Raw genomic sequence first — 26,409 nt, forward strand, 5'->3', positions numbered from 1 at the left:
CCACTTTGGTTTCAGGGACTAGCTAGATGAGGAAGAGGCCTCCAAAGAAAGTGGAGCTGAGGACAGTTTGGACCCAGGTTCATGATAGTGGGAGACAGGACAAACCTCAGAGGAAGAGAAGGGCTGGGAAATGTTGGAAGGTGAAGAACAGGGGTAAGCTAGCAGATGCACCAGCCTTGTGCGAAAACAAGACTCAGACTTAATGGAGGTGGCACCAACTGATAATATGTCTGTTGAAAGCCTGCCAGCTCCCCCTCTTCCCCTAAAACTAGGCGGTTTCTCCACGTCAGAGAACAGAAAACTAGACAGAGACAGAGAGAATCCCTTAGCACTTGATGTAGGGAGGGATCTGACACATAGAAAACAGACTGTAGTAGGGAGAGTCTAGTAACTCTGAACCACAGCTTATGTGAGAGAGCATATCTCATGAGTTTTTGTATATTTCTGTTCTGATTTCATAATAAAACTGTTAGCTGCATGTTCACTGTGTGACCTTATCGTCTTCACTGAACTGTTCTATGCTTCAGTGTTCCAGCCATGATACCTGGAATAATGTGTCCAATTCTGTGCACCATAATTTAAGAAGGATGTTGACAAGCTGGAACGTGTGCAGAGGAGGGCAACCAAGATGATCAAGGGTCTGGAAACCAAGCCTTGTGAGGAGCAGTTGAAGGAGCTGGGTATGTTTAGCCTGTAAAAAAAGGAGACTGAGAGGAGAGACGATAGCCATCTTCAAATATCTCAAGGGCTGTTCCACAGAAGATGTAGCAAGCTTGTTTTCTCCCAAGATTCCTGCTTTAATGGCACTGGAATGGATGACCCTTGGGTTTCTTCCAACTCTATGATTCTATGAAATGCAAGGCCAGGAGCGCCATACTCTTATGTCCTTGAATTTAGGTGCTCTGGGCAACACACATGGCTCCAGCAATGCTTTCCTGCCTTCCTCTTTCTCCTTCCCTCCTCAGTGGGTGGTGGTTGCACTCCCTCCCTCCCTTTGCCAGCCCAGTGGCAAGGTGCACGTTGACATTCCTTCACTTGCCATGAAGAGGAGGTGCTGCTGCTGCCGCCTCTCCAAAGGCACAGCCCAGGTGTTGCTTGCCTCCCCATGCACCCTTCTCAACCGCTGGGCTCACAGGGGCCAGGGCACAGGCCTGTTGCGTCATTCTCATGGCACCCTCCAATTGAACGCAGCAGCTCATGGTGCTCTCCCTGCGAACCCAGCACCGCTTGCAAAAGCAGTGCTAGGCTCGCAGGGCCAGGGCACACGCCTGCTCACAGTGCCCCATGAGCCCCCTGTCTTTTTTGCAAGTCTTGTAAAGCGACACTGGATCCACAGGGCATCTTGAGCATGCCCTGCTTTGCATCAGTGGGCAGGGGTCGTTCCCCTGGCGCACACTGCCCCTGGCCTCGCCACCATGTTGTGCTCTGTGCATGCCCTGGGCACAGGCAGGGGACGCCCCACCGCTGCCTGGTTGCTCCCCCTCATAAACTTGTGCCCGAGGCCACTGCTTCCCCTGGCCTCCCCCACGCCACCCTGGGGAGCAGTGCTTGGAGCAGTGGGGTGGTTATTGCAGTACAACCTGTTGCCATTTTCTCACCAGTGTGACAAATGTGTATTTGGCTAGGATGCTGACATGCTAGCTTTCTATGGGCAGTTATCCAGTCCCCACTTGCAGTCTAATGGGATAGAGAGCCCACATGCAGGTTTAGTGTCCCATGTGAAAAATAGGCTGTAGATAGTCACACAATCTAGCTCAGGGGCTGACATGTTCGCTCCTCCTTATCTATTTGGCCGTATTTTTTTTTTTATGAGCAAGAGGGCAAACTAAGTTGCAGGAAGGTTCTTCAAAAGACAGTACTTAAGCGCATGCAAGAGGCAGAGAGAACACAGGCCAGAGGCATAATCTTTATTAGCATTTCTTCATCTGCAGATGCGAGGTTTGGTTTTCTTTTCTCTCTTTTTAAAAAAATAAATAAAAATAATTCATTTTAATGTATGTGGAATGTGCAGTGGAGCTGCATTAATTTGCACTAATGATCGAGAGATCCACTGAGATTAACTGCATTTTTGTAAATTAGCAAGGAAGCAAATAAACACTATCATCATAATTATCATTCCTCCCCCTCTTTCCTGAAAAAGCAAGCAGTGACTGTTCTGCAAAAGCAATTGTTACTTATTGCTTGTGGATCTGGCACGTGTTTTGTATTTAATTATTTATGAAACTTCATTTTATGGATAATAATTATTCTGCAGCAGATTTTGATCAAATAAAGTGCTAGCGGCAGGAGAGGGGCTCAGAGGAAAGGACTGCTTGAGGTTTGGGTTGCACAATAGTGTAGCTTAGCATTAATGTACAGTATTAAGGTAATGCTTAGAAATCCTAGTTGAAAGCAGAACATCATGGAACTAAGCAGGGCATCCAGAAGTCTCTTTATACATTTCTTTCCTGATGCAGAGTTATCAGTGACTGCAAAGTTACTATTTACTTACGTGGTATTTTCAGGCTTGCTTGACCCAGGGACAGTGGTGCTTTTTGCCATTTTATTTATATAGGTATTTCAAGCCCTTCATCCTAAGGTTCCAGGGTGGGTCAGGGTGGGTGTACTTCCATTTTTGAGCACCTTTTCAGTGGTTCCTTAATTTTGACCACTGTTCTTTGCAAATCTAATAACCTTTGACATGTTACATGCAGAGCCTACCCCCCGAAGGATCCTAATTTGGCCCATGGGGCTGTCTTGCCCATCCGCCACGTACCTGATATCTGACATCATGTATGGGGCAGGTAAAGACATGACTGCAAAGGAACACTCAGTCTTAAAGTGTGCTCCTGATTGTTGTCTGGCAAACAGGGCTTGTATTCATAATCTTTTAAATATGGTACCAAATGCAATCACCACTGGCACTTGCCATGTGGAAGCTGTGGTTTTGCACTTGGCACTGATCGCCTGATTGACACTGGCTGCAATCCTCTTTTAAGTAGGGTTCTTTCTTTGCAGCCCATCTTGAGATCATGAAGAGAGGAAAGATTTGTGAGTGTACTTAAAGTGCACTCTCAATTCTTTCTGTTTAACTTGGGTCACCTAATGCGATGGTGATGCCAAGTGACTGAAAGCTGGATGGCCCCACTCACCAGTCAAAGTGGCTCACAATGGTGGGGTAGCTGAGGATCTCGCTGGCCTAAACCATTCTGTCGATTTGCCTTCCCCAACCTGGTGTTCTTCAGCCCTTTGGACTATAACTCTTGTCAGACTAGACAGTTAGCCATACTGCCCAGGGGCGATAGTACAGAACATCTGGAGGTCACTGGCTTGGGGAAGATTGCTATAAATGCCTGCAATTTTCAGACACCCTAATGAGAGTTGCCTCTCATATGGTTCTATGAGCTTTGTACTATTAACCCATATATCAGGATTGAGAGATAGTAGAAGAACCTTGAGGAAACAATATCCCTCCTCTTACTTTCACTGCTACTGCTTGGTTTGCCCTCCCTGGCCTCCCCTTGACTGGGAGCAGGTAGGATTATGTTTAGGCAGATAGTCTGGAAGGCTTCTTGGGGTGGTGTGGGACTGATAGGGTGGAAGGTACCTGGCAATTATTATTTGGCTCAATCTTTGAACCAAGCTGGAAAAGATTGCAAGGACCTTCAAAAGCTTGTCTTTCATTTGTTGTGTGCTTTTTCCTAGCTCAGGGAAACTGAACTCTGTGACAGGAAGGCAGAATATAGCCACAGCTTGAGTATGGGGATGCAGAAAGGGAACTTGGGTGAAAAGTATTGCAGGAATGCTCTCATGCTGCTCCAGCAACTCCATGTAACCCTTTGGAAATTCAGGTTAAACAGCATTCATTGGCTGAACTGGCTTTTGCTTGTTCAGGTGAGAAGGTGGCCAACGTTAGTGATTGCAGTTGATGCTGCATGACCTGGGTTAGTCAGATTCTCCATGATCAGGAAAGAACATCTCGGCAGAGAATTTATTGAAAGAGCCCCTCTTACTTGTTGTCAACTGCTGAACTGCATGAGGCTTTGGCAAGAAAAGCAAAACTTTCATGAGGCCAGTGAAGGTACCCAAGTGTTAATTGGGGTCTTTCTCTCCCACACACTCACCATATGACCTGGAGCAGAGAGCTGATGAACCCTGACGAAGAGTCATCCTAGTTCGTAGGATGTGACCTTCTCTGAAAGATTCACACCTTTTCCTCTTGTCAATATGCAGGTGCAAAAAGGAACTGTACATAAGCACACCCACCCACCCACCCAATTCTTAGAGCAGGGCCTCATTGACTCATGCATGTGTCCTCATGTTATTATTCTGTTGCCCTCTTTCTTTTGGTCTGGTTTCCCCTACCTCAGGTCCTCAGCTGTTGGACGACAATTCTCATACTCCCTGACCACTGACCTGCTGGGTAGGAATGACCGCTTGCTGTCCAACAACTTCAGGGGACCTAAGGTTTGGGAAACCTATTCCAGGAAGGCTTGCTGCTCACTCATGTATGTGACAATGAAACCATGTTTGAAAGCAGTCTCTGTGTATTCACACCTCTCTCCCTATTACGCATGCAGTTTTGATCTTGGTGGTTGGGTTCTTGATTGTTGGGGAGAGACAGACAGAGAGAGAGAGAGAGAGAGAGAGAAACTTTCTCCCTCCTGTCTGTTGACAACGTAAAGGAATAGAGTAGAGGGCCAGCATGGTGTAGTGGTTAGAGTGTCAAACAAAGACCAGGGTTCAAATCCCCACTTGATAATGACTCTCACTGGGTGACAGTGGTCCAGTCACTCTCTTTCAGCCTAACCTACCTCACAAGGAGAGGATAGCCATATATGCCACCTTGAGCTTCCTTGAAGGAAAGGCAAGATCTCTACCACGATAGTGGTAATAGCAATAATAATAGTCTCTGGATAGGTGTGGTTCTACATTAGCACACTTTCATTGTTGTTAAACCAAGTAGTTTTTCTTAGTTATTGTTCATGCTTTGTGCATAATGTGTAAAAGCAGCAAATTTTGAAAACCAAATGACAAAAAATTAAGTGATCCATTGCCCAGTTATGTGGACCAAATTAAAGAGAAATATTTGAGGTATTTTAATATTCACCCTGAACTGTACTGACATCTTGGGAGACCAAGAAGTAGAACATTTATTTATTTAAAAGTACCACACTAGTTGCAATGGACCTTGATCTAATCTGAGGGTTTTTGACATGTCTAAAGGCAAGAAGCTATGATTGGTGCTTGGATTGGTAACATAGAAAGTTACCAAACCCCCCCCCCCCATTTTTCTACAGCTTTTCATGTTTCGTGGTGTGAGCCTAGTTTCAGATCAAATCTTAAGCTAATTCAAGTAAGCACTTAGTGGAACGTGGTAGTGCATATTTTAGTCAAACAAAATATCTGCTTGACAGAATTGCCGTTCTCTCTCTCTCCCTCTCTCCCTCTCCCCTTCCTTGGAACACTAAATGAAAATCAGCTTTGAGATGAAACTATACAGAAATTGAACATTCCACACTGTGATTATTTTTTATGCACAGGAAGTCACATACTTTAAAGTTAGAGTTCCCACAGCAATTGTAACTCTGCCCTCTTCTATATCTTTGGAGTACTTGTATCTGCTATTAAATGTATGCCCTTTGTGTATATGGTTGGTATAGTACCTAATAAAGACATACATAATATACACTTTGCAAAAGGAGGCTGACTTCTTAAAATACCTGGCAGAGAGATAACCCTTTTGTTAAACAGCACTATGAATCCCATTTCATCTAGGTTTAAGAAGGAAGAACGCCCCAAGGGATATTGAATCATAGAATTTTAACAGTTCCTAAGGGTCATCTGGTCCAACCACCTGTAGTGCAGCAATCTCAAGTAGATCATACATGACAGGTGGCCATCCAAGCTCTGCTGTAAAACCTCCAATGAGGGTGAGTTCAGCACCTTTCATGGAAGTCTGTTCCACTGTCAAACAGTTCTTACTGTCAGAAAGTTCTTTCTAATTTTTAGTCAGACTCTCTTTCCTTGTAACTATTCCTCATAAGACTTGGTTTACAAACCCTTGATCATCTTGGTTGCCTTACTTGGTTGCCTTCTAGCTTGTCAATATCCTTCTTTAATTGTGGCACCCAGAACTAGACACAATATTCCACGTGTGGCCTGGCCAAGGCAGAATAGAGTGGGATTATTACTTACTTTGATCTGGAAACTTTCTTTTCTTTTCTTTTCTTTTCTTTCTTTTTTTGCTGCTGCATCACACTGTTGCCTCATGTTGAGCTAAATTAGTGTGGTAAGTAGACAAAGCAAAGGTCAAAGGCACAGCAGGTTCAAGGCATAACTAGGCACCTAAGATGTTGTTTCAATTGTTGACATGCTCCCAGGATCCCTGCCATAAAAGAGTGGGAAAGTGATGGCTTCAGCAGGGCAAATGGAATTCATCTTTGGACTGGGGAAGCAAACATGGACTGGGCCTGTACTGTCTGCTTACTCTAGTGCTGGCATCTCTGTGTCTTAGGTGGAGGAGGAGGAGGCATCACTTGCTTGAAGACATACAGGTGATGTTTCCTCTGGAGGTGGACACCCACCAGCAGAGCCATAGGTATGGTGTGGTGAGGAAGGCCCCCACCAGGGGTGCAGACGGGGGGTGGAATCAGTCTCCTGTTGGCGCAGCGCTGTCTCCTGCTCTGCGGAGCGGGCCAGCAGCTCCCAGTGCTCGCGTTGGATCTGCGCCTGCAGCTGCCAGCTCTCGTCGCCCAACGACATGTAGCCCAGGAACTCCTGGCTCTCGGTGCGCAGCTCCTTTGTCTCCGGCTCCAGGAGCTTGTGCTGCATCCGCAGGTGTGCCAATCGCCTGTGCAGCCACTCCAGCTCCCAGCAAATGCGCTCCAGCTCCCCTTGCAGCAGCGAGGCGCCTTCCTTCAGCAGGTGACTCCCATCGTCCTCGGCACCACTCCCAGGGGCTGCACGTCCTATCCCGGTTGGCTGCGTCTGCACCCACATCTTCCTCCGGCGCTTACAAGACATCCTGAGCCCTGGAGGAGGAGGGAGAAGAAGGATGCTGGAGGTCAGCCACGAGCACAGCAGCTGCCCTACAGAGCTCGACTGACCCAGGGCCCTGGGGAGCAGAGGAAGATCCGCCGCCTCTTTGCTCCATGCGCAGAGCTCCCCACTGTTGAGCCATCAAACCAGGGGGCACTGGCCACTCAGAGGAATCAAGAGGGGCCAGAAAGCTGCCAGTGACCCCCTTTCAAAGGCGGAAGAAAATCTTCCTCAGCTAAGTTAGGAACCGAATGTTTGAGCGGCCTTTTGGCCGCGCTCCTCATGGGCTTGGGGGATGGGGTGAAGGAGGGCTCTCCAGGGTGCAGGGGAATCAAAAAGGGGCGGCCCCTGGCAAGAAGGGGCTCTACTTGCTGGCTGCGCTGGAGGGTCCTTTGGGGTGCCCGAAAACCTTTTATTAAGAAATAATAAATTAAATATTGGATTTTCTTTGAAAGAATTCATTACAAGGTGAAGTGTGTGAGGAATTGAATGGGTGGTGGTGGGGTTGGAGGAGAGGTGGAAAGAAGAGCTACTTTGTCCGTGGCCAAGGGGCGCAATCTGGATGGTTCTGCCAGGGGCACAAGATCACTTAGCCATGGCTGTGCCCACCAGCAGGAACTGATGAGAGGGGAGGCTCCAGTGGCATGAGAGGTGGGGATGTGGGCTGAGCTGGGATGGGCTGAATAGCTGACAGCTCACTTGGTCCCTCCCTGGAGACATCGGCCTCTAACTCTTACTCCCCCCCCCCCCATCCTTCATCTTCATCTGATCAGTCATCTTCATCTGAGCAGCAGGTAAGCCCCACCCTGCATAATCAATCACATGACACAGTGCACACAAACCATTTGAATGGCAATGCCCATCAACTGGGGGTGGGGTAAAGGTAAAGGTAAAAGGACCCCTGACCATTAGGTCCAGTTGTGGCCGACTCTGGGGTTGAGGCGCTCATCTCGCTTTATTGGCCGAGGGAGCCGGCGTGCAGCTTCCGGGTCATGTGGCCAGCATGACTAAGCAGCTTCTGGCAAACCAGAGCAGTGCACGGAAACGCTGTTTACCTTTCCACCAGAGCAGTACCTATTTATCTACTTGCACTTTGACATGCTTTCAAACTGCTAGGTGGGCAGCAGCTGGGACCGAGCAACGGGAGCTCACCCCGTTGTGGGAATTCGAACCGCCGACCTTCTGATCGGCAAGTCCTAGGCTCTGTGGTTTAGACCACAGCGCCACCCGCGTCCCTTGGGGGTTGGGTAACCCCACTCAAATATTTTATGGAGTTGGTTCCTATGAATCCCTTCAACATGTCTCCACAAACCATGGTTTAACCCTGGGTAGTGCAGTGGGTAGTAGCAGCAGGACCAGAGGACAAGCATTGCAACCACAATCTTCATTCCAAAAACTCACTTTATTGCTCTTTCATCCCGTGGTTTGGCTGTTATCTGAGAATCTCTGTGTGGAATTATGTAAAGCACCAGCCATGCCTGGACATGACACTGGTAATAAATCATCTTTAGGGAAACTGTGTATGAGTTGCACCATGGGTGTAGCTAGGATTAATGGGGTGGGGTGGGCAGAACCAAGTTATCTCAATACAATTGGTCAGTTAGTTAAGTGTTTTTATTTATTTACTTGATGGGGGGTGCAGCTTCCCCCCCCCCATCCATTGGCTATGTCCTTAAGCTGCACACTTGTGCATGCAGTTTAAGCAGCTCTCATTTCGCCCCTCCTTTCCTAGTGTGGGGAAACAACTCAGGCAGCAGCTTGCTTGGTGTTATTTACAAGCCAGTGTTCATTTTCGGTTTCTCTCAAAACAAACCACAAACAGAAGGCATGGCTTGGCTTCCCACTTGTGGTTTGCTTTGGAGAAACGAAATACAAGCACTGGTTTAATTCTGTGAGTTACCGGTACTTTCTCAGCTTGGGTAGGGACTGCTTGACCTGAATGCAGCTCATATACAAGCTAATATTCTTAACAACAGTTTGTGACCAGCGTTACCTGCCTAGCAGTCCACTGTGTCCGCTTGAGGACTTGAAGTGAGGATTATGGATGGAGAATGTTTTTGGGTAGATAAGGGGAATTCTTAAGAGAAACAGGCCTGGGGTTTGTTATACCAGACATTCATCACCTCTCTTTAGCATTTCAGCAGCTAGTGGTGGTGAGGAGGATTTCTTTCCTTCTCTTTTCCTTCCAGGGCTTATAGAACCGAGGCACTTTAGGATTACAGAGGCTTCAGAAATGACAGGAATGCAATGAAGATGGTGATGAATGACAGTCCATGGAGAGGGGAGGAGGAGGTATCCACAAGGATTTCACTGAGATTGGCAGTAGCAAGTCCCCTATTTATCATCATTAATGACCTGTAAAGAAGAATAAACAACACATTATATTTTGTAGCATGTTACACAGGGAGGTGCTCTTGGGAGGAAGACAGCAAAAAATGTAGCAAAAAAATGTATTCACTCAATATTGTGGGGCATCAATGTAGACCTGGAGCTTAAAAATATTTTTCCATATTAATTAGCTAACAAGAATGCTCTAAATTAATAATAAAGAGCATCAGCAACTGAAAGATCAGAGCATTCAGCAAAATGGACCTCATTTTAGCAGAATCTGCCTCTATGGGAAGACAGCTCTTAAGTTCATTTCAGAAGATCAAACTTTTCCATTTATTGCTGTGTCATGCTCCTGGAAAACATTTAGCTCATACTGCTCCAGTTCATGCTTGGTAAGCCGAGAACAAGCCGTGGTTGTAGGTCATGGTTTGATTGGAATGAGACAGGCCACAATACTGGTTTTGATTTGATGCTAAGCAAAGGCTTATCTTAGGGTAGTGCATCAGCAGCAAGACTAGCGGTCACAGTTTTGCTTTCTTTACCTATAATCTGTTTCCTCCAGGAGAATTGGCAGCTGTATCAAACAACCCACTTGAGCCTCCAAAGGGATATCTGCACCTGGCTGTCAGTTGTCCAAAACATCTGGGTTCCAAGTGGCGTTGGTCCCCCCCTCTCCCCATGACTGTTGAATGCTAGTGTGTAGTAAGAACACTGTATGGGCAATGGAAATTTGAGGATGAAGAGAAATGGCAGGGCATTGGTTTGTTGTTGGAAGAACCTTGGCTGGCCTTATTATTTATCTAGCAGTACACACATTAAACATTGAACACCCGGTCTAATTCTCCCCCACCCTAGGTTAGGTAGCAGTACTTATCCCTCTGGACCTTTTCATTATATGTCCCTTATCCCTAAAAATAAAACAAAATATGAAAATGAAAAGCAAAGGGGAATCAAACAAAATCACTTCTGCCTCAATGCAGCTGTGAGCAAATGTTCTGAATGAGCTTTTTATTAAGCAAGCAAGCAAGCAAACAAACAAACAAACAAACAGTTGTTCAGGTTGCAGAAATCACTCCAGTCCCACAATTGTTGTCTTTGGTTGCAGAACTCAAAATCTTTTAATCTGTCTCTGTTTAATGCCATAAACATGTGCATACTGACAATGGACTGTGAGAAACATGGATTTGTGCTCTGCTTACCTTGGGGCAAGGTTCTAGGTACTCTTTAAGAGGCCCAATCTGCATTCTAGATACTCTTCTGAGAGCTCCATGCTTTGTCCTTCTCTGCCAGTGCTTGTGTGGTTTGGGGACACCACGGAAGTATGGCAAAAAGGCTATCTATTATGCAAGAGAATATGCATGTTCACAGCTCGGAGGATTAAAGGCCTGTGTTCTTATCACTGCAGAACAGAGTATTATAAATCCTGTCTTAGAATACTAAATCCCCCCTGGATGTAGCCATTGTTTGGGAATATGGGGTGAGGGGGGAGCTTGGAGACAGAAATAATCAGTTTGGAATGACACATTGTCAAATAAAACATTTCACATATTATCCTTTTTCCTTCCCCTTTTCTCTATCTGGTGCTTTTGGTTGGATAATTCAACATGAAAAATAGATTAAAACAAGCCCTTTCTGAATCCCTCCGAAGTTTGACTTTTCAGAAAGATCTTTCTTCTCTCTGTGCATTTCATGTCTAAACACTGGGCTGCTGGTACAGGGGTCACTGACAGAAAATAGGCAGCTGAAAATGGGCAGTGTCTGTAAATGAAGGCTCTAATTCTTCTTTCTGGGGCTTGTTAACTTGTTTATCCTTTGCAGGGATGCGGAAACTTAACCTTTGCTCAGTTTGAAATCAGCTCAGGAATTATGGGCTTTCTTGACAGGTTTCTGGAGGAAAAGTATGTCTCTGTTCTTGAAGTTCTTTCTCAACTTCCAATATTGACTGAGCTTTAATGATACTTTGAATTTTTTGTTGAATGGAGTCAATCATGCACTGAAAATTTAGGTTTGTGCAATTAGTTTAAAGTACTCTTGCCCTAGTGCACTAATGCTGTGAACACACTCACGTTCACTCTGCACAGTGTCCTCCCACCACTGCTTTGGGAAGAGGTGTACACATCATCACAATCCATATCTATCCTGTAATTGTCCTCTCATTTTTTAATTAGATACTGCATTTTGATGTGCTTTCACCCTAACCAGCTTCAATCCAAATTGAGAAAATAATGACCCCTCTGTGCTTTAAGCCAATAATGTGCACACAGCCCAAATCCACTAAAAGATAAAAGAAAATGACTTTTGCATTCCAAATTGCCAGGAAGATGTACTGAAACTTGTGGGGTTATTGAATTATTAACGGGGAGATGTGCAACCACCCCACAAGTAAATGAGGACTAATGCTCCTTGCAGTACACTGTTCTTGCAAACAAATCAGAAGAAATGCTCAATGAAGACTGGATATAAGGTAGCCTGCATTTAAGCAAATTGGAATGATTGCTGAATAATCAGGTCATGTGCAGAAGCCCTAAGTTTTGATTTCACTTCGTTGTCAAAAAGCACCAACTTTAATTACTTTCCCTTGGTATAAGTTAGCTCAGTTGGTTAGAGTGTGGTGCTGATAACACCAAGGTTACAGGTTTGATATCCATATGGGAGAGCTGCATATTCCTGCATTGCAGGGGGTTGAACTAGATGATCCTCAGGACCCCTTCCAACTCTATGATTCTATTATTCTAATAGGGTTCATGTTTTGTAACCTTGTCTTGTTTAACTGTTATTTCTGTTATTAACTGTTTTGGTCACTACTTTCCATGCATTCATATACTTGTTGTTTGTTTGTCTGTATTTGTTCAACCGTGATCTATAATGGTATATATTCATAATTTCACCAGATCCTGTTTGATCACATTGTATTTTGCAGAATCTTGTATAACCTTTCTTGAAAATTATATATGGGGTGCTAGGGGAGGGGCAGTATCTCTGGTGGGGGGCATGATGTCCTCCTTCTGGGTAGTTCATCCACCACTGGTCCCCATCCCCTGCACTCAGCTCTCATCTGTGGCTCCTGGAAGCCGACAGCATGTGACAGCGGCCACACCCTGGGAACAGCTTTGTCTTACTGGCTAAACCAGGTGTGGGTGGCCAATGGGTCTCAAACCCTCAGTGAGTTAAAGACTTGTCCTGCATGTGAAGGTAGGCTCCAGCAGACTGAGCAGATGAGACCAATAGTGGGTCCAGCAGTCAAAAACACAGATTTTATACAAGATGAAGGTAGGAAGATGGGAAGGTAGCCCATCTAGGAGAAGGAAAACTCTGAAAGGCTTTGGGAGTAAACCCTGAGGAAAAATCTGTAGCCACTTGTGGAACATCTTCGGGAGAAGAAAAGCCTAAGGAGTAAAGCTTACACAAATCCAGAGTGGAGTCCCTAAGGTGGTTGGGTGGTGTTTTGTATGCCTCCTTCCAGCAACTCCTGCAGCAGAGCCAAATGTATTGCTTTCCTTTCCTTTCCTTTGGACCACAAGGGCGCTTGCCGCCTGGGCAGCCCAGGACCTCCATACACACTGCCCAGGCTTGCGCCCCAGAGATGTCACTTTGGTGCTGCAAAACAATGTGGGGGGGCAGTTACAAGTTATAAGCTCAACCTGGGTGGTAAGGTATGAGTGCTATGGGTTGCCTCCATTGATGGGAGAAATGATTGTGTCTCACTGGTCAGCTACTGCCTGCCTTAAGCTGGGCAGCCCCCGGTCAATAAAGTGCTGACCCACCATGGTCCACCTGCTTCAATGGGTGCTTGGAGCAGACTGAACTTCTGCACCATGCAAGAAATATCTTATCATCTGTCTATCATCTATCTATCTATCTATCTATCTATCATCTATCTATCATCTATCTATCATCTATCTATCATCTATCTATCTATAACACAAACTTTTCACTCAGCTTCCAAGTGCGCCTCAAGTAGGCATACATATATTTGCGCCAAAGAGGAATACTTTATTATTGGAAATGTTGCTCAGTTTAGTATAATACACCCTAGCATTTTGAACTGACCAAATCCATATACTAAACCAAAGGATTTCAAACATTAGCAGCCTTGCTACTTATTGTATTCCTTATGTCTAGATCTTACCCTGCTACATGGTGTGCAGAAGGGAAGGGTTACAATAAGCAGTGGTGATTCACAACTGTGACAAATTTGCTCTGTTCAGGGTGGAAATCTAAGCTTGCCTTTTGTATAGCAAATGCTTGGTCTGACACCCTAAGCCCCTCTGCAACAGATACCACATTAGCTGGGTTCCCCCCCTTCCGCTGCAGTACACAGGAAACAATATGATTCAGAGATGAGTCTTAGGCATATTTGTTTGGTAACCAGTGACATAGAGTGGGGGTTGGTAGGAGCATTTCTGCAGGCACATTTTGAGGGGGCACAATCAGGTGCCCCACTACAGTTCCCTCATCAAGGGAAGCACGCCCAGGCCTGGCCTTTGGGCCTTTGAGCAGCAGCAGCGGCTTCTCTTTAGGGCTGCCCTTGGACCAGCTGAGGGGAAGGGGGAGGGAGTCAAGCCTGACCTGGGGGCGGAAGCTTCAGAGAGGTGGCGGCAGCGATTAGCCACAATTTGCTTCAGGGGCAGAGCTGCGGGCAATCACAGCATGGGAGAGGGGTGCCACCACTGCCTCAAACAAGTTTCACTAACAAAAAGAAGTTTGTGAAACAGAGTTGGGTCAGGAGATGCATTCTTTCATATAGAAGTTAACTTATTACTTAAACTAAATATAAGGATGCAACAGGCTTAAGCACAGTAGTATATGCACAGCTTTTCTTAAGCTTCCTTTGCTACAACTCCCATCAGTCTAAGCAAGCATGGCCAGTGGCCAGAGTTTATAAGAGTTGTAGTTCAGCAACTTCTGGGCAGGTGAACCCTGGCTCGTGGGTTGTAGCCAAAGTTAGTCCTACTCAGAGTAGACCAACTGAAATAGGCACATCTAAATTAGATCCATTAATTTCAGTGGGCGGGTTTCTGATGTACCTTGTCTGCCTGAATGAATTTTTGTATAGCACCTAGCAATTTAGACACTGGAAACATAATGTTTTCTTAATAAGACTGATTTTTAAAATTTGGGTTTAAATGGTGTTGGAGAGTGAGGGTGTTGAACAGCTATGGAGTTTTGCTCTCTCTCCATTTAGGGAGGCCTGATTGCTCTCCTGTTGCTGCTGCTGGTGTTCACCGTTGCCTTGTATGCCCAGCGCCGTTGGTACAAGCAGCGCAGGATCCCGCAGAAGAGCGCCAGCACAGAGGCCACCCATGAGATCCATTACATCCCTTCGGTGCTGCTGGGCTCGCAGGGAAGGGACAGCTTCCGGAACTCACGCCTACAAGCCCACACCTCGGTCATTGGCATGCCCATCCGCGAGACCCCCATCCTGGATGACTACGACTACGAGGAGGAGGAGAACCCCCTGCGGCCTCAGCATGGCTGCCAGGAGGACGAGTTTGCGAGCCAGATGATGCAGCCGCTGGACAGCTTGGGCAGGAGTGGGGAGAAGCCTGACTATGAAAAGAAAGGTTTGTTGCTTCCCTCCCCCCTCCCCCCCCTCTTTCCCTTTGCCAGAGGCAGCCATCTTTGGAATGTGCTGAAGGGGTCATTAAAAAGTGATGGATGAGAAGGGCAGCAGCCATGCTGGGTGTTTGTTCTTCCCTTGCCCAGAGCTGCGATGTGTAAGCACAGGGGGCTGCTGCACTTCAAATGAGTGTTGAGTTTCTAGGAGCAGTTTGCTTTCATGCAAATACAGGTCACAGGCATACTGCCTTGTGATGCTGCTGACAGGTGCTTTGAATGATAAAAACATTAATCAATTCGTCTGCATGCGCGTGTGTACACACACACACACACACACACACACACACACACTAAGTTAATCATTGCCTTCCATTGAGGAACTTGGGGGTTGTGTGCAGTGCATCTCTGTAGGGAATTGCCATAAGACACATTGCAGGCTAGTATTGCTTGTGTGGTGGATATTAGATAAGATAGGGAGACTTGTCACCTGAGAAGTTTGCATATCTTTTTTGCTGGATGGAAACTTTCTGGGAACAAATGAAGTACAGCATCTTTCAGTGTAATACTTTGCAGGCCCCTCACCTGGAGCTTTTAATCTTCAAAGCACTCCTTGAAGGAGGGGATTGTCATCTTTTGTAATAGCATGGAAAGGCAGTAAGGGAGATGGGTCATATTTCTAAATTCATGATTGAATGCTCAGGTGGATTGTGAAAGGTATTCTGCTAAGCCTCCATAGCCTTTCTTTCATTCCTGAGGGTCCCATGCTGATAAATGATTCCTGGCTTGTGCTCTCATTTAAATGCCCATTGTTCCCACCACCCACACTTAAATAACGTTGACGTAAAGGCCACACTTAAATAACGTGATGTATTACAAACTGAAATTTTCCATTGGGTATGGAAAAGATAAAACAATAGAGGAGCAAATGGAACTGGAAAGAGCCGTAGGAGCATAGGAAATGTTCTTACACTAGTTTAGACTATTTGCCAATCTATTATGGGATTGCCTGACTTGCAGTGGCTGTCTGAGGTCTTGGGCAGAGAGAGGAGTTTCATCTCACCTGAAGTACATGAGCAGAAGCAGTGACTCTGTCCTTTTGGCCCTGACATTGTCACCTGCTATGCTCATGGATCTGGAGCCACAGGAAGAGGGGAGAGTCATTCTCTCTCTCTCTCTCTCTCTCTCTCTCTCTCTCTCTCTCTCTCTCACACACACACACACACACACACACATTCTCTCTCTCTCTCTCATTCTCTCTCTCTCTCTCTCTCTCTCTCTCACACACACACACACACTTGGAGAGCAGTTGTCCTCTTAGATAGACATATGTAGACAAATGTATATAACTGCATTCTTCGTTCGATAGCACATGGACTCTTGCACTAGTGGATGGGTGAATTTCAGTATTGTGCATCAAGAATCCAGCTAGCAAAACCTTGTTTTGTAGCGGATTGCACAATCTATTGTGCAACAAAGATACCAGCAACTTGCTTGTGTATTCTCTTGCACAACGTTTCATAAGTGGAAAACATTTTGTCAGTGGAACAATTATGCCGCTATGTGACTTTAACTTAGTGCTGCATTGGATACAACCCTATAACAATAAGCTTTCTTTTTCCTCCCTCCCTTCTCCTCTTTTTTTCCCCCTTATACTTTAGTTTGTAAGCCTGAGGACAGTGAGTAACTGGTTTTGTAAGCTACTCTGGGAGCCTGCTAAAGAACAGGATATAAATGCTTTAAATAAATGAATAAAAGTGGGTAGCAACACAACTTTTATATCCCTTCTTAATTTTCAGAGTTCTTCACAATTGTTATTGTGCTGAGTACCTTTTGCGAGTGGCTGCTTTTATTCCCCTTTTTAAGAAAGGGATACTGAAAGGCCAAGAGTGATTCTGTATAAGACAAGAGCGGAGCTCTCAGAACCTCATATCCTCCATTACATTTCACCATGCGGCCTTAAGCAAGCCAGCATCTGTTCATCTGTAAAATACTTGTGATATGTTTGATTTCATTTTTGCATTTGAACAAGTAATGTGTTTAATTGCTGTGTGAATTAAATGTACAGTGCAAATTACAAATCCAAGTATAATTAATTTAAACCACACACAACAAAACAAAAACCTTATTTTACATTTTTAAAAATTCTCATTAAAATAAGATTATATTTTAAAACACAATGGATACACAGTTCATGGTGCACATGCTTGAGGCAGGATGGAACTGCAGAGAGGACGTGCAGTGCTGAAGCGCTGAGTAGAAACATTTCCCCCCTCTCTTTATGCCTTTTCTACCCCCACATCTTGCCCCCACCTCTGCTTCTACCTGCTTATGCAGCCACCTGCGCTGCAAGTGGGAAGCCAGCCTCAGTGTGAGAACCACGTCAGCAAAATAATTAAAATCCCCTGCAGCCTTGAATTTATTGTTTCCTCTTTTTTAATGGTAGAAGGATACTCACTATATTAAAAACCTATGGAGTGGATTAAACCTCTGTAGAAATCTGATTTCTTGCTTGGATCCCTTAAAATATGATCTCTGCAGGCCTTCCACTAAAGCTAATGTGTGCTTCACAGCAGTGATGGAAGGTAGAAGAAGTCCTCCACAATTATTAACATAATCACATATTTCAGAGCAAGTGTCTGACTTCGAGACCAGCCTCCCCAACCTGGTGCCCTTTGGGTGTTATTGGTGTTGTTGGGCTCTAACTCTCACCATCCTTGACCCTGGGCCATGCTGGCTAAGGAGGATGGAAGCTTCGAGTCCAACCCAGTTTGCCAAAGTCTGCTCTAGACACTCAAGCACAGTGCTATTTTTCTAGAAAAAGAGGTGCCAGAACTCACTATGAACACCTCCCTTGTTCTCTTAGAATGGCAATGGTGCCCATCTGAGAGATGCCAGAATGGAGTTCAAGCAAGTTCCGACAGAAAAAAAAAAAAAGCCTGCTCAAGCATGTCGATCATTTCCATTTCTTCACTAAGTTTTCTTAAAAAGGGAATCTCCTTGCCTTTCTTACTGCTGGTTCCAACAGTATGGTCTAGGGGTGGAGAACCTTCTTCAGTCTGAAGACTGCACTCTCATCTTGGAGCCTTCCGAGGGCCATATGTCAGTCATGAGTAGGGCCAGAGGCAAAAGCTGATGGAGCAACATATGCATATCTTACCTTCATGCAGTAGGCTAGTTTCTAGTCACACACCCCTCTCTATCCTCTATCTAAGCAAGCAAGAGGCGCTGCAGACCCAGGTGTAGTGAAGCTGTGGGAGGGGGTACAGGCGGTGAGCAAAGATCATGAGGCACGTGAATGAATTGCAATTAGGCTTTATTGAGTACATATGCATAGGCATGGGACTTGCATCCCTTGATCAACCAGACTGCCTGCTGGTTAATATGCTGTCTTTTCACAGAAAATGGGGTTGACAGATGTTGGGGGTCACCCTCAACGTGAACTTCTTCTGCTGTTCAGACACTGGTAGTCTATCAGCGGGGTCTATCAGCCCCTGATTTGGGATTCTGGAGAGGAAGTGTCACCCTCCAAGGGAATCCCCTTCCCCCTCTGCTCCCTACTAAGTATTCAGCCCAATGCATCTTCCACCACTAGACTTGGTGCTCTTGCCAACTCATTGCCAAACCTAGAACCCCTGAAACCAATCAATGAGCATAAACACCTGTTACCCACATGTCACTGCCTGGTGCTCACAGCTGCATGCAATCCTGCCTATTCAAGGCTCTGATCTTGTGTGAAATCCTGGGTGCTGTATTACCGAAGCACCATAAGCCTGCACGTTCCAATGGACCACCTTGTTAACTTTCCTATGGGCCCCATCAACTTGAGTGGGGTCTCTGCCACCCCTCCACACCTGCCTTTTGATCAGATTTCACCATATGCTAGTCATTTAAGAACAGTCCAGTTACATGGCATTCAGCAACCAAAGAGGAGCTTACATAGTACCCTTCTCATCAACTGCTCCCCTCCTCTTAACCTGAAGTGAAATTCATTCTGGCAGAAAATGACTATTAACTCTTGCTGTTTGGAGAGCAGGATCTGGGGAGCTGGCCCAGGCTGGCTTGACCTCCTGACCCTTTTATTCCGTGCGTCTTCTACATGCCTGCGCTCTGTGCACTGTGTTTAGAGAAAGGCTCACACAAGTGATAGGAATATGTGTTTTTCTTCCTTGCGCCAAACAAAAAATGCTTTCCCCAGAGTGTTTTCGCTAATGCACATTTGATTGCCTGCATTTTTAGTCGTTGTCTCTTGAAAGCAGCAACACCCATCTCTGCTTATTGAAATGTCATTAGAAAAGCATTTAATATTGTTAACCTGCAACAAAGCAATAAAATTCCTCTGAAGAAACAAAAACAAGGCATTAAAATTTTAACTAGTAAGCGAGTGCACGGTAGCAGGGAGCAATTTTATTCTGTGTTCTCTCTCTCTCTGTCCCCACCCCCTTACAAAGCATTAGCTTTAATCTTTAAACACCCTGCCATGGATCAGGCCTTGGGTGGGTCTCCTCTCCAATGCTTCCTGCTGTGCTTTTAGGTCTGCCAGGGAGACCGTGTTGATATATCTCATCGAGTAAGCAGTGTTGGGGTCATGCATGGCTGAGAACCAAGGTAAAAAAAAGAAATCTGTATGAATAAAACAAAACGATACAGGTAGCTGGGAGAGAAAACAGTCAAGGAAGCAACAAGCTGCTTCAATGTGGAACAATTCCCCAGGGATGGTCTTGTCTTCTATCTGCATTCATCCCCTGAACCCTCTGCACTACTGATAAAAGGAATCGTGATGCTTTGCCAAGAGAAACAGACATGTGTTCTCAGTGCCACACTCCAGTAAGATATGTGGTGTGTGTGTGTGTGTGTGTGTGTGTGTCAGAATAATGAGTGTATGTGCCCATCCTGTTTAAGTAGTAAAGGTGTGTGTCAACACCAAAGTTAGATACGCCTTTAAATACAAGTAGGTATTTATTTTAGCTGGCCTTTATACCGAAGTCAAAATTTAGGCTGCAATATCAGTCTGCATGTTCATTCAGAGGTGAATCCTGTTGTGTTCAGTGGAGTTTACTCCTACTCTTGGTGTCTGACCTGCCACTAAGGCACTGTGGGGAATCAAGGACAACGCCTTGCTCCCTGCTCTTGATTTAAAGCTTTTGCGCTGGGGTGGTGGTGGTGGTAGGAGCCCATTTTGGTAGCGTGGGAGCTCACCTTACTTTTTGAAGGCCAGAGGAAAAAGCGGTGGGTCAAGTAGAAGGTGTACTGCCAAAACAGTCAACTTAGCTTTCCTCTTCTGCTTGGCTCTAGAAAGGAAGGGGGTGAGAATTTGATTGATTGGTTGATTGGTTTTGTTTATTTATATGCCACTTTTCCACAGTGAGCTGTGCCCAAAGCAGCTTTCAACAAGCACCCACTTATTAAATTGGGTGTGTTGAAGAAATTGTTTTATGAAACATATTCATAAATTCAAGTAGGTAGGACAAAAAAAATAATAATTCAGCTTTGAAAAAGAAGTAACTTAGACTTACGTGCAGAGCAAAAAGAATGTTAACAGACAATAAATAAAGTTCCACTGTACTGGTTCCACTGCTGGTTCTACTGTACTTAAAGGTGCCTCAGCTGTTGCTGTTTAGTCGTTTAGTCGTGTCCGACTCATCGTAACCCCATGGACCAGAGCACGCCAGGCACTTCTGTCTTCCACTGCCTCCCGCAGTTTGGTCAAACTCATGTTAGTAGCTTTGAGAACACTGTCCAACCATCTTGTCCTCTGTCGTCCCCTTCTCCTTGTGTCCTCCATCTTTCCCAACATCAGGATCTTTTCCAGGGAGTCTTATCTCCTCATGAGGTGGCCAAAGTATTGGAGCCTCAGCTTCAGGATCTGTCCTTCCAGTGAGCACTGAGGGTTGATTTCCATAAGAATAGATAGGTTTGTAAAAGGCAAAAGATTTATACTATCTGAAGAGAAACCAGAGTATATCTGATCTTCTTGCAGTCCATGGAACTCTCAAGAGTCTCCTCCAGCACCATAATTCAAAAGCAATGGAGTGGCTTGCCAGTTCCTGCTCCAGGTGGATCATGTTTAGTCAAAAATCTCCACTATGACCTGTCCATCTTGGGTGGCCCTGCACGGCATAGCTCATAGCTTCTCTGAGTTATTCAAGCCCCCTCGCCACGGCAAGGCAGTGATCCATGAAGGAGAGGAGCCTCAGCAGCCAGGCTTAAATATCATTCATAGAAGATAGGGTCTTCTTACCAGGGTAGATTTTTCATTGCCTAGAGAATGCTGACAGACTCAAAAGCAGTCTCTCTCTTTTTTTTAATAGTATTTATTAAGGTTTTAAGTTTACAAAAAGGCAAAAGAAAACAGAAAAAACACCAAATTAAACAATAGCAAAACAACACAACACATCACAATAAAAAACAGAAATATAGGAACACTTAAAAACAACAAAAAGAAAAAAAAGACAAATCGAGCCTTCCCATAATTTATCTTTCATTTGCTTGTTTCCCTGACCTCCTCACACCTCCCTTTTTTGTATTCTAAGTCAATTATCCATTTCAGCAAATCCTTTCCCTCTCTTCAAAATTCTTATCCTGGAAATTTATCTTGATCTTAATATAAGTTTACTTTCCCTCTTTTCACCAATTAACAGTCTATTTTTCTTAAATCTTTGATACATTTTTGCTAAAGTCACATAGATTCATTCCAACATCATTCTAACATTCATTAATTTCACAATGTTTCTGTAAATAGTCTTTAAATTTCTTCCAATCTTCCTCCACTGACTCATCTCCCTGGTCTCGGATTCTGCCAGTCATTTCCGCCAGTTCCATGTAGTCTATCACCTTCATCTGCCATTCTTCCAGAGTGGGTAGATCTTGTGTCTTCCAATACTTTGCAATAAGTATTCTTGCTGCTGTTGTGGCATACATAAAGAAAGTTCTGTCCTTCTTTGACACCAATTGGCTGACCATGCCCAGGAGGAAGGCCTCTGGTTTCTTCAGAAAGGTATATTTAAATACCTTTTTCATTTCATTATACATCATCTCCCAGAAAGCCTTAATACTTGGGCATGTGCACCAAAGGTGAAAGAATGTACCTTCCGTCTCTTTACATTTCCAGCATTTATTATCGGGCAAGTGATAAATTTTCGCAAGCTTGACTGGTGTCATGTACCACCTGTATATCATTTTCATTATATTCTCTCTTAAGGCATTACATGCCGTGAACTTCATACCTGTGGTCCATAACTGTTCCCAGTCAGCCATCATAATGTTATGTCCAACATCTTGTGCCCATCTAATCATAACAGATTTCACCGTTTCATACTGAGTATTCCATTTCAACAGCAAATTATACATTCTTGACAAATTCTTAGTTTTGGGGTCTAACAGTTCTGTTTCCGATTTTGATTTTTCCACCTGGAAGCCAATTTTTTTATCCAAATTATATGCCTCCATTATCTGATAACAATGAAGCCAATCTCGCACTCTATTTTTTAATTTTTCAAAACTCTGCAGTTTTAATCTGTCTCCCTCTTGTTCCAAAATTTCCCAATATTTCGGCCATTTAGCCTCCATATTGAGCTTTTTCTGAGCCTTCGCTTCCATTGGTGACAGCCACCTTGGGGTTTTATTCTCAAGCAAATCCTTATATCTTATCCAAACATTAAACAGTGCTTTTCTGACAATATGGTTTTTAAACGCTTTATGTGCTTTGACCTTATCATACCATAAATAAGCAGGCCACCCAAAGACATTATTAAAGCCTTCTAAGTCCAACACATCAGTGTTCTCAAGAAGCATCCATTCTCTCAGCCAGCAAAAAGCGGCTGATTCATAATAAACTTTTAAGTCTGGCAGGGCAAATCCACCTCTTTCCTTAGCGTCAGTTAATATCTTAAATTTTATTCGAGGTTTCTTGCCCTGCCAGAGAAATCTAGAGATATCTCTCTGCCACTTCTTGAAACACTCCATTTTATCTAGTATTTGCAATGTTTGAAACAAAAACAACATCCTTGGCAATACATTCATCTTTATCGCAGCAATTCGGCCTAGCAATGATAACTTCAGATTTGACCATATTTCTATATCCTTTTTTACTTCCATCCAACATTTTTCATAGTTATCCTTAAACAAATTCACATTTTTAGCAGTCATGTTAACCCCTAGGTATTTCACTTTCTTAACCAATGTTAATCCTGTCTCCTTCTGAAATCTTTCGCTATCCGTCACTGTTAAATTTTTCTCTAAAACTTTAGTTTTCATCTTATTCAACTTAAATCCCGCTACTTGTCCCAATTCTTGGATCAGTTCCAGTACTCTTTTGGTACTAGATTCTGGCTCCTGTAATATCAATACCAGATCATCAGCAAATGCTTTCAGTTTGTACTGTTTAGCTCCAACTTGTATACCTTTAACTGTTTGGTCCCTCCTAATCATATTTAAAAGAACTTCCAGGACCGATATAAAAAGCAATGGAGAGATTGGGCAACCTTGTCGTGTTCCTTTCTCTATCTTAAATTCTTCCGTCACTACATTGTTCACAATTAATTTAGCCTTTTCTTCTGAATAAATTGCACCTATACCATTTTCAAAACCTTGACCAACCCCCATCCCCTGTAGATTTTTCTTCATAAAACTCCAAGAAATATTGTCAAAGGCTTTCTCCGCGTCCACAAATCTCAAAACTGCTTTAGTATTAATATTCACTTGTAACTTTTCTAGAATGTTAATTATATTTCTCGTGTTGTCAGACAAGTGTCTGCCCGGGAGAAAACCGGCTTGGTCTTTATGGATTTCTTCTACTAGTACCTTTTTTAATCTTTTAGCCAAAATATCTGCAAAAATTTTATAATCCACATTAAGCAAAGATATGGGGTGGTAATTCTTAAGCTGTGTCTTCTCAGACTCTACTTTCGGTATAAGTGTAATGTAAGCTTCCTTCCACGACTCTGGCACCCTTTTCCCTTCCAATATTCCATTACAAACTTCTTTTAATGGCTGTATTATCCATTCTTTCAGGGATCTATAGTATCTTGAAGTCAGTCCGTCCGGACCTGGAGATTTACCCAATTGCATATTCTGGATGGCCCCTTTTATCTCTTGCTCCGTTATTTTGTAGTTCAACATTAGCTTATTTTCTTGAGAGATTTTTTGTAATCCATTTGTTTTCAAAACAAACAATCAATGTCCATTTGTTTCTGAGTTTCCTGTGTATATAGTTGTTTAAAATACCTCTGAAAACACTTTCTAATCTCCACTGGATTCTGTATATTTTTCCCTTCTACTTCCAAATTTGTGATAGTGTTAAGTTTTTGTCTTTTTTTCATTTGCCAAGCCAGCAGTTTTCCACATTTATTTGCCGATTCAAATGTGTTTTGTCTCATTTGTTTAATTTTCCATTCTATTTCCTGGTTCATCATTTTCATATATTGTACTTGGTATAACTTTATCTCTTTCAAAATCTCCTGAGACTTTGGTTTCACTCTCAGTTTCTTCTCTCCTTCCTTTATTTTCTCCAATATTTTGTCTTTTTTCTCATTTTGGACTCTCTTTTGAATCGCATTCTGTTGTATCAAAAACCCTCTCATAACTGCTTTGCTTGCGTCCCAGATTACTCTTTTTTCTACAGTGGTGTTCATATTTATCTCAAAATAGTCTCTCAGAGTTTTTTGGGCCTTCTTAGTCACTTCTTCATTCCTAAACAATATGTCATTCATCCTCCATCTGAAGGAACCAGTTGGTGTTAGTTTCAATTCCATCTTTACAGCATTATGGTCGGAGCAGGTTTTCGGGCATATTTCCACCTTTCTAGTTTTTGGAGCCAGTCCTCTAGTTACCCAAATTTGGTCAATTCTTGTCCATGTCTTTTTGGCCTCAGAGAAGAAGGTTCCCTCTCTTCCCAAAGGGTTTTTAATTCTCCAAATGTCAACTAAGTCCATATTGTCAGTCATATCAAAGAAAGTTTTTGGCAATCTGCCATCCTTAGTGACTACCTGTCTCTGTGCTTTATCCATATTTGTAGACACTACACCATTCATATCCCCCATCAAGATCATATTATAATCCATATAGTCCATCAGAGTCTCATGTAGCTTCTTAAAGAATTCCGATTTTCCCTCGTTTGGTGCATAAATACCTAATATCAAAAACTTCTCTCCTTGCGATTGGATTTCAATTGCTACAAATCTTCCTTGATCATCTTTAAAAAGAAATTTCGGTGATAAGCTCTCCTTTGCATAGAGTACTACTCCTCTTTTTTTTACTTTGTCTGATGAAATAAATTCTTGTCCCAATCTTTTATTTACCAGTAATTTCCTATGTAGCCTTATCACATATGTTTCTTGTAAGCAAATCAAGTCCAATTGTTCCTTTTTTAATACATGAAAGACTCTTCGTCTTTTCTCGGGGGAATTCATCCCATTAATATTCCAACTTAATATTTGCAGTGCCATAATGTAATTACTTTAAGTCACCTCCAACTGCACCCAGTGCTTCTTCTTGTTCTGACGGTGGTGCTGGTATCCCTTTCGCTGGGTAGTCCAATCCAAAATTTAACTTTGCTAAGTCCAGTATAGGTGATCTTTTGTTCGGTACTCCTTGCTCTAGTACTTTGTCTGGTGATCTTCTGTCCGGTACTCCTGGTTCTTTTCCAAGTCCCTTCTGTAAATCCTCTTCGTGGGTACTCAAAAGTTTGTCTTTATCTTCAACTGATCTTATTTTTATTTTTCTTCCTTTGAAACTGAAGGATAGGCCTTGAGGAAATTCCCACCTAAAGATGATACTGTTCCTTCTCAGCAGAGCAACCAAATCCGTAATTAGCCCTAAGGTCCAAAAGATATTTCGGGATATCTTTAAATATTTCCACTCTTGACTGCAATATTCCCAAAGGTTTCTGAAAATGCCAACCCAAAATTTTATCTCTCTCCTCTTTGGATCGGAGAGTAATCAAACAGTCTCTTACTCTATTCTTCTTCCCTCCTCTTCCAAGCCTGAAGGCACTCACAATTTTCACTCCTTCTTGTTCCAAGTCCAACTTCCAAAACTCTGCAAATTCCTGCGTAAGAAATTCTATCAAAGTATTTTTCTCCAATTCGGGTACACCTCTAATCCTCAAATTCGTCTGTTTTTCCTTAAGCTCAATCATAGAAAGAATCAGCCTGTGATCCTCAACCTGTCTCTGAATATCTGGAACTCTCTTTGTTTCCAATTGTGTTACTTTGGCTTCCACAACTTCCACTTTTCCCTTTGCTTCCTCTGCAATTTGACGGGTCGAGGCAGACTCCTGTATCAATTTCTGTATTGCTTCTATATTAGTATTCACCTTTTCTCCCAGACTATTTATACTTTCTGTATTAATGTCAATTTTGGCATTTGCGGCATCCACCTTCGCATTAGATGCATCAACTTTTATATTTGTTTCATCTACTTTCCTGCTGAGTTTTTCCAAAGATTCATTTATTTTACCCAGCACCTCCGCTAAAGCCTCTTCTGATGACATTCCTCTTTGTT

At 43.7% G+C, this 26,409-nt stretch overlaps 1 protein-coding gene across 4 annotated transcripts in view; it reads left to right on the plus strand.

The window, feature by feature from the left end:
• Positions 1–26,409, plus strand: part of ASTN2 (astrotactin 2) — a 704,920-nt gene that overhangs the window by 219,907 nt on the left and 458,604 nt on the right. For all 4 annotated transcript variants that reach the window (XM_080990791.1, XM_080990792.1, XM_080990793.1 and 1 more), the window contains one exon: positions 14,537–14,915. In XM_080990791.1, coding sequence (XP_080846917.1) covers positions 14,537–14,915 — 379 coding nt within the window. The remainder of the gene's footprint in view (positions 1–14,536; positions 14,916–26,409) is intronic.

Source organism: Podarcis pityusensis, assembly GCF_964106645.2.
Source record: "Podarcis pityusensis genome assembly, chromosome: Z".
In the NCBI taxonomy this organism is placed as follows: domain Eukaryota; kingdom Metazoa; phylum Chordata; class Lepidosauria; order Squamata; family Lacertidae; genus Podarcis; species Podarcis pityusensis.